The sequence below is a fragment of the Xenopus laevis genome, chromosome 6S (genome assembly GCF_017654675.1).
Source record: "Xenopus laevis strain J_2021 chromosome 6S, Xenopus_laevis_v10.1, whole genome shotgun sequence".
Classification (NCBI taxonomy): domain Eukaryota; kingdom Metazoa; phylum Chordata; class Amphibia; order Anura; family Pipidae; genus Xenopus; species Xenopus laevis.
The window spans coordinates 137,251,109-137,260,329 of NC_054382.1; the positions used below are offsets into that span (position 1 = coordinate 137,251,109).

Below are 9,221 nucleotides of genomic sequence, written 5' to 3' on the forward strand. Positions count from 1 at the left end.
CAGAGGAGTAGCAAGATGGCCGACGCTTATACAGACTTTCGTGCAGGTACGCAACCGGTTCCCCTCCTAGAGTGACGCTAGCGCCGCCATTAGACAAACTTGCAAAGGAGTAGCAAGATGGCCGATGCTTATACAGACTTTAGTGGGCGGATGACAAACTCGCAGAGGAGTAGCAAGATGGCCGACGCTTATACAGACTTTAGTGGGCGGATTTGGCAGTGGGCGGATGACAAAGTCGCAGAGGAGTAGCAAGATGGCCGACGCTTATACAGACTTTCGTGCAGGTACGCAACCGGTTCCCCTAGTGTGACGGTGAGCGCATCTGCCTCCCTAGATCCTAACCTTCCAGCGCATCTGCCTCCCCAATCCTAACCTGTTCTGATCCTAACCTTCCAGCACATCTGCTAATCGAAGGCCGCATCTATGTCTTTCGGCTGAAGTTGCGCGCGCATCTCATAGATCCTAACCGAAGTTGCGTGCGCATCTGCCTCCCCTCCACTCGGGACATAGATAGGCCTTCGGTTAGTATATAGGATAGACTAATGGAGACTAATGGCTAATTCTAATATCCAGAGTTCAGCAATGGCCCCATATCTCTTATATACAAATAATGTGATTCCCCCCCCAGCTGCCCCACATCCCTCTGCCCCCTGTGTCCAACCCCAGTTCAACTCTCCCCCTCCCCCAATCTCTCTTCCCATTTCCCCTCCCCCTGTGATATCTTGGGGCTGGTTAGGGAGGAATTGGCCCAATAAAGGGTCTAACTGCTCCGGGTACAAATCTCTTCTCATTTCTGAGATTTAAATTGAGACCATTAATAAATGTGACAGATTCTAGTAAATGTCAGTGGAATACCCAGCATGCACTGCTCGGCCCATACACTGGCGCTAAATAAAAGGGCAGATAATTGCGAGGATTTATGAAGCCCAAAAAGTAAATCCTTCTCAGGCATCGGGCACGGGGGGGGGGGCACAGGAGGAAGATAGAGACCCCCCACCCTCTTTTACCCCCTCTTTCCCCAATATTCTCCTCTTTCTTCCCATTGTGCTGAAACTATTGGCTAAATAGTATAAATATATAAGAGGGATATGATCACTATATATAAATATATAAGGGGGATATGATCACTATATATAAATATATAAAGGGGATATAATCACTATATATAAATATATAAGGGGGATATGATCACTATATATAAATATATAAAGGGGATATGATCACTATATATAAATATATAAGGGGATATGATCACTATATATAAATATATAAGGGGATATGATCACTATATATAAATATATAAGAGGGATATGATCACTATATATAAATATATAAGGGGGATATGATCACTATATATAAATATATAAGGGGATATGATCACTATATATAAATATATAAGGGGATATGATCACTATATATAAATATATAAGGGGGATATGATCACTATATATAAATATATAAGGGGGTATGATCACTATATATAAATATATAAGGGGGATATGATCACTATATATAAATATATAAGGGGGATATGATCACTATATATAAATATATAAGGGGATATGATCACTATATATAAATATATAAGGGGATATGATCACTATATATAAATATATAAGGGGATATGATCACTATATATAAATATATAAGGGGGATATGATCACTATATATAAATATATAAGGGGGATATGATCACTATATATAAATATATAAGGGGATATGATCGCTATATATAAATATATAAGGGGATATGATCACTATATATAAATATATAAGGGGATGTGATCACTATATATAAATATATAAGGGGATATGATCACTTTATATAAATATATAAGGGGGATATGATCACTATATATAAATATATAAGGGGGATATGATCACTATATATAAATATATAAGGGGGTATGATCACTATATATAAATATATAAGGGACAGTAATGAAATAGAGAAAGTACAGAGAAGAGCGACTAAGCTGATAAAGGGAATGGAAGGGATCAGTTTTGGGGAAAGTTGGGGATTGGTTACACTGGAGAAGAGGTTTCAATCAAAAGGGTTTTTGCCTTCCTCCGGATCACTAGCCATTAGGCAGTTTATATAAAGACTTAAAAGTTTGAACTTGATGGACGTGTGGCAGAAGATCTAGAAAACAGATCCGGGAGAAATAAATTGCGCTTCATTGGAATACCTGAAAGTCACAAATAAGACTCTCTTATTCAGTTAATTTGACAATGGCTTAAAGCTCTTGGTATTACAAATGATATCCCTTCAGTTAAAATTGAACGGGCACATACAATTGGCTTCTCATCAGAAAGAAACATTGAAAAACAAATCAGTCATTATTAGATTTTTTAAGTATTTTATTATATTATTATTGAATTTTTTAATGATATAAAAATTTATCATGTACTGTCTCTTTAAAAATTTGACTTTAACCATTCGCCATCTAAAACCTGCTGGATTGCCGTTTTAGCCTATGGGAGACCTCGTAAAATCCATTTGGAGTCAATTGGTGGACTTTTTTTGGAAAAACTTTTTAATTCGAATTCGATCGAAAATGGACCTATTCGGCCAAAAAAAAAAACCCTTGATTTTTTGATAAATTTTGATTTGGTTTTTTTTATTCAAATTTTGAAGTTATGGGAGTTCAAAAAAACTCTTGTTATCTCAAAATTCAACCCTTGATGAATCTGCCCCAAAATGCCATGTTGTATCCAGCAATAATAAAATCTTCTTTCCTACAGGGACACACATTTTGAGGATGATAGAGCCGCACAGTGATTTGGGTCCAGTTTGGAATCACATAGTCCAGCATCCACCATTACCCACCCTGTACCCTCTCTTCTACTTAACTCTCTGCTCCAGGAAGGGAGCGGGCCCCAGGCTGACAGGGCCCATGGAGGCCAGAGGCTATCGGGATTTTTCCCAGTGTTGCAGCAGCCCAGTCCAACACTCGTTGCAGGAGAGGAAAGTGAAGAAAAGAAGGAAAGAGACTTGTCATTGTTGCACGAGGGAAAATAGGCAGAACAGGAGAGAAGAAGAAGTAAAAGGTGCAGAAAATGAGCAGTCAGCTTGGGAGTAGAATAAGGAACGGGGGGAAGAAAAGACAACAGCAACTGTGACAGGGAGAAATATGATGGGAATGACGGTGCCTTTGACCTTGTCTCCGGAGCATGTGTTCTGCTGATTATTCAGGAGGTTTGTAGGGTACCCAGTGGGAGGCCATGGCCCAAGGCTAGCACTTAATGAGGGACATGTGTTTCTCGAGGGTGACTGGGAGCTGCAATAACAAACTGCAGAACATTAATCCACACGCACCTCTCGTTGGGGCACAATTGTGATTCTCTTACTTGTCTTTCTGTTACACAAACAGCTGGGGGAGGTAATGGTATGGGAAAGGCAGGAATTGGGGGCCCTTTGCAGAACCCACCTCTCAGCCTCCTCTCCGAGCCTCAGTTATACCTCATGTTTGATCTTGGGAGAAAATCATCAATCATAGAGGCCCCCAGATCTTCTTAAGCTACAACTACCAACACCACCCTTTCTGTGTTTGGAGTTAAAGTTCATAAATGGCTGGAGGATCATAAATTGTACATCCCTGGTTCCCCCATAACCCCAAAATGGCAACCCTCAGGGCAATGGCCCTTTTTGCCCTAAACCCAGGCCTGCCTGCAGTGCAGATATTTAATTCCAGTGGATATTCCAGGGTGAGCCAACGATGCTCAGAGAGGACTCCATCCATGCAGGGTCTAATGGTGGCAAGCAATGGGAAACATGTTTAACCTTGTTCTTAGCATTCCAGTAGCATGGAATTACTTCCACTTCCCACAATTCTGAAGTCTAGCGGCACATTGGGATGTAATGATACAGCGCTACGAAATATGTTGGCGCTATATAAATACAAGATGGAACCATGATGGAGGATGGTTAGAAATGTGGGGGCCATAAAGATGAATCTGAGGAGGCACAGTAAATGGGGAAGAGGAAAAGGCAGAGTAAAGTAGGAAGTGATAGAGGAGGCATCAAATAGTGGGAAGGAGAAGAGAAGCAGAGGAGACATAATAAACTGGGAAGTGGTAGAGGAGGCACAGAATATTGTGATGGGGAAGAGAATCAGAGGAGGCAGAGTAAATGAAGAAGTGGAAAAGGAGGCACAGTAAGTTGGGAAGGGAAAGAGAAGCAGAGGAGGCACAGTAAATTGGGAAGGGGAAGAGAAGCAAAGGAGGCAGTAGTACATAGGAAGTTAAAGAGGAAGCACAGAATATTGGGAAGTGAAAGGTAGGTTGAGGAGGCACAGTAAATTGGGAAAAGGGAAGCAAATTGGGAAGGGAAAGAGAAAGAGGGGAGTCACTGTAAATTCGGAATGAAAAAGGAGGCACAGAAGGTTGGGAAGGGGAAGAGAATCAGAGGAGTCACAATACACTGGGAAGTGGAAAAGGAGCAGAGGAGGCACAGTACATTCAGAAGGGGAAAGGCAATGGCTGCACAAAGCAAGAACCGTTGGGTCTAGAACTGCAGAGAGATTTGCAGCAGAAATTCAGAAAATGAGGAAAGGAATGAACTGATTCACCGCAACACCAGACAAAGGAAGAAGCTGTGGGGGAAGAGCCCTCCCTACATTGGGTCAGTGTTTCCTCCCTCCGGCTGCTTTTCCCCTTCTGTTTTTCAGAGAAAATCCGTCTGCTGAGATAAGGAAGAAGAGCTGAACAGCAGCAGCTCAGGGGGGCCCTGGGGACCATGGAAGTATTACACCAGCCATCCTGTCTCAGCACCTGATCACAGAGTTATAAATCCCACAGCTTGAGCTGGAACCTTCACATGGCCACAATACTGAAGCAGAGAGAACTAAAGGCAGAGAGGGAGGAACACAGAGCAGCAGAATGAGAGAGTGATGGGGGGGGAGCAGAAGGAGGGGCTCCGAGAGAAAACAGAAAGAGAAAGGGGGGGGCGATACAGAGGTTTGGGAGGAAAATGGAATAAAACCGAATTGATGATTAGAAGAGACAACGAGGCATAAGAGGAGGTGCAAGAGATAAGAATGCAGAGGCTGAAGATTTTGGGAGCTGTCCAGTGCTGAAAGGCAGGAATCTGCAGTGAGGACCCTGGTCCCTGTCCAGTGCTGAAATACTGGATTCTGCAGTGAGGACCCAAGTGCCAGGCCAGGGCTGAAGGACTAGATGCTGCAGTGAGGACCCGAGTGCCAGGCCAAGGTTTAAAAAAGACTGGATGGACCAGAATGCCAGGCCAGTCCTGAAAGCTTCAGTGAGGACCAAAGTCCCTGGTTAGTCCTAAAAGATTCAGTGAGGACTTGAGACCCTGGCCATTCCTGAAGGTTGCAGTGGGGACCTAAGTCCCTGGTCGGCCCTTAAAGATTCAGTGAGCACTCAAGACCCTGGCCAGTTCTGAAAGCTGCAGTAAGGACCTGGATTCCTGGCCAGTGCTGAAAGGCTGGAAGCCTCAAGAAAGATCTGGTTACTGCCCAGTGCTGTATTATCCAGACCCATGGTACCCAGCAGAGGCAACCCTGATTCTGAGGGTTGGGGCCACACACCTGTCCTTCCACAGGCTCATTCTCTCTGACCCTGACAGCAGGACATTTTGTCACTGTTTTTAGTTAGAGCGGAGGGGAGGCTCACATTTATGCCCCACCTGCACCTCTCTCCTCCGCTCTTGTTTTTGTTGTGGTTACTCCCATAATCATTTCCCTCTTTCATCTCCCCCTCATTCCTGACCCCTTACCCTGCTCCCACCTCTTGCCTCTGGAGGGGAAGAGAAACAATGCCAAGGTCCTTTCTGGTCAAAAAGGTGAAGGATGGCTTCTGCTCAGCTGACAGTGAGAGTGTATATGGCAGACACCGGACGGACTTCAGCACACACCTCTCTGACAAAGGTATGGGGGCTTCATGTATGCGTCATGTGACATTGTCTGTTAGACTCTCAAAGATCTCATGCGGAGGCCCATCTGCTCTTCTAGAGATACATGGTGCCCAAAGAGTTGTGCAGCATAATATATTAAGGTGGCCCAACCTTGTACCTTTCTAGTAGGGAAGCACAATTTATTAAGGAGGCTAATACCTTTCATAGGGATACATTGTGCCCTTTTGTTAGGACAGCAAAATACTATATATAGACCCATCTCCATTTAAGGAGATATGTATGGTGCCTTTCTAGTAAGGAAGAACAATATAATAAGGTAAACAATCTATTTTTGTAAAAGTGCATGGTGCCCATCCAGTAGGGCACCACAATATAATAAGGAGGCTTATCTCCTTTCATAAGGACACATGGTACCTTTCTAGTAGTGAAGCACAAAATAATAAAGAGGCCCATCTATTCTTGTAGAGGTAAATTTTGCCCTTCCAGCAGAACCGCACAATATAATAAAGAGACCCATCTATTCTTGTAGAGGTACCTGTTGCCCTTCCAGTTAAACAACACAATCTAATAAGGAGGCCTATATATTCTCGTAGAAGTACCTGTTGCCCTTTCAGTTGAACAGCACATTATAATAAGGAGGCTCATCTATTCTTGTAGAGGTACCTGTTGCCCTTCCAGTGGAACAGTACATTATTATAAGGAGTTCCATCTAGACTTGTAGAGGGACATGTTGCCCTTCCAGTTAAAGAACACAATCTAATATGGGGGCCCATCTATTCTTGTAGAAATACATGTAGCCCTTCCAGTTGAACCACACAATATAATAAGGAGGCTCATATATTCCTTTAGAGGTACATGTTGCCCTTCCAGTTGAACAACACAATCTAATAAGCAAGCCCATCTATTCTTGTAGAGGTACATGTTGTCCTTCCAGTTGAACAGCACAATCTAATAAGGAGGCTCATCTATTCTTGTAGAGGTACCTGTTGCCCTTCCAGTTGAACAACACAATAATAAGGAGGCCCATCTATTCTTGTAGAGGTACATGTTGCCCTTCCAGTTGAACAGCACAATATATAAGGAGGCTCATCAATTCTTGTAGAGGTACATGTTGCCCTTCCAGTTAAACAACACATGCAAATAAGGAGGCCCATCTATTCTTGTAGAGGTACCTGTTGCCCTTCCAGTTGAACAACACAATAATAAGGAGGCCCATCTATTCTTGTAGCGGTACCTGTTGCCCTTCCAGTTGAACAGCATATTATAATAAGGAGGCTCATCTTTTCTTGTAGAGGTACATGTTGCCCTTCCAGTTAAACAACACATGCAAATAAGGAGGCCCATCTATTCTTGTAGAAGTACATATTACCCTTCCAGTTGAACAGCACAATATAATAAGGAGGCCCATCTATCCGTGTAGAGGTACACAGTGCCCTTCCAGTAGGGTAGCACAATAAATTAAGAAGGTCCATCTATTTTTATTATGGCAGCACAAAATAGTAAGGAGACCTATCAGTTCTTGTAAAGATACATGGTGTTATTCCAGTAAGGAAGCACAAAACAATAAGGAGGTTGATCTCTTTATGTAGAGGTACATGGTGCCCTTGTAGTTGAACAGCCCAATATAATACGAAGGCCCATCTATTTTTGTAGAGCTAAATGGTGTCTTTCAGATATTGCAGCACAATATAATAAGGAGGTTTATCTGCTCTTCTAACTGCTCATTCAGTTATGGCAGCACAATATAATATGGAGGCCCATCTATTCTCTTGTAGAGGTACATGTCACCCTTCCAGTAGGACAGTGCAATATAATAAGAGGTACATTCGTTTTTAAGGTGTATAAAGTAACCTTTAATTTGAGAAGGTTCATTTCCTCTTAAAAAGCAACACGGTGCCCTTCCAGTAGGACTGGACTATACATTAAAGGGATCCTGTCATTGGAAAACATGTTTTTTTTCAAAACACATCAGTTAATAGTGCTGCTCCAGCAGAATTCTGAACTGAAATCCATTTCTCAAAAGAGCAAACAGATTTTTTTATATTTAATTTTGAAATCTGACATGGGGCTAGACATATTGTCAATTTCCCAGCTGCCCCTGGTCATGTGACTTGTGCCTGCACTTTAGGAGAGAAATGCTTTCTGGCAGGCTGCTGTTTTTCCTTCTCAATGTAACTGAATGTGTCTCAGTGGGACCTGGATTTTACTATTGAGTGTTGTTCTTAGATCTACCAGGCAGCTGTTATCTTGTGTTAGGGAGCTGCTATCTGGTTACCTTCCCATTGTTCTGTTGTTTGGCTGCTGGGGGGGAAAGGGTGGGGGGTGATATCACTCCGACTTGCAGTAAAGCAGTAAAGAGTGACTGAAGTTTATCAGAGCACAAGTCACATGACTAGGGACAGCTGGGAAACTGACAAAATGGCTAGCCCCATGTCAGATTTCAAAATTGAATATAAAAAAATCTGTTTGCTCTTTTGAGAAATGGATTTCAGTGCAGAATTCTGCTGGAGCAGTACTATTAACTGATTCATTTTGAAAAAAAAAATGTTTTTCCCATGACAGTATCCCTTTAAGGAGGCCCATCTGTTTTTGTACAGGTAAGTGTGTGTGTGCAGGTGTGTGAGTGTGTGTGTAAGTGTGTGAGTGTGTATGAGTGTGTGTATGTGTGTGTGTTAGTTACATAGAGATATCAGAGATATAAATCACTGACGCCCCCAGGTAACAATTATGGGGTTGGGGGGGGGGTAGATGGGGAATCAGTGACGTGAGTTGCAGGTAATGTGGGTCCCTCTGGGCTACAGATTCATGTTGTGATCTAATAACCACCCACCCCTCACCCACTCAGCAATTCCCACCAGCACCGTTGCTCTGTGCCCCTTCTCCTACAGACTGGCATTATACAGGGCACTACTATATCCAAGTACCCAGCTCTGCACCCCATCACTCCAAAATACACACAGACTTCTTATAGTTCTGCACAGAGGTGAGGGTTATAGTTGTGCCCATGTCAGTTATGTACTAATGTTAGAACACTACCCCCCCCCCCCCCCCCAGGCTACAGCTGAGCTGAAAATGCACCTGACTCTTCTGTCAACTGGATCTACAACAGGACACACAGACAGTTACACAACAGGACACACAGACAGTTACACAACAGGACACACAGACAGTTACACAACAGGACACACAGACAGTTACACAGCAGGACACGCAGACAGTTACACAACAGGACACACAGACAGTTACACAACAGGACACACAGACAGTTACACAACAGGACACACAGACAGTTACACAACAGGACACACAGACAGTTACACAACAGGACACACAGACAGTTATA

The 9,221-nt window shown here is 43.1% G+C and overlaps 1 protein-coding gene across 1 annotated transcript in view; it reads left to right on the forward strand.

Moving 5' to 3' along the window:
• The first annotated feature begins 3,599 nt into the window (after positions 1-3,599).
• Positions 3,600-9,221, forward strand: part of scrt2.S (scratch family zinc finger 2 S homeolog) — a 17,056-nt gene continuing 11,434 nt past the window's right edge. The window contains exon 1 of the mRNA XM_018224047.2: positions 3,600-5,891. Coding sequence (XP_018079536.1) covers positions 5,780-5,891 — 112 coding nt within the window. The 5' untranslated portion in view covers positions 3,600-5,779. The remainder of the gene's footprint in view (positions 5,892-9,221) is intronic.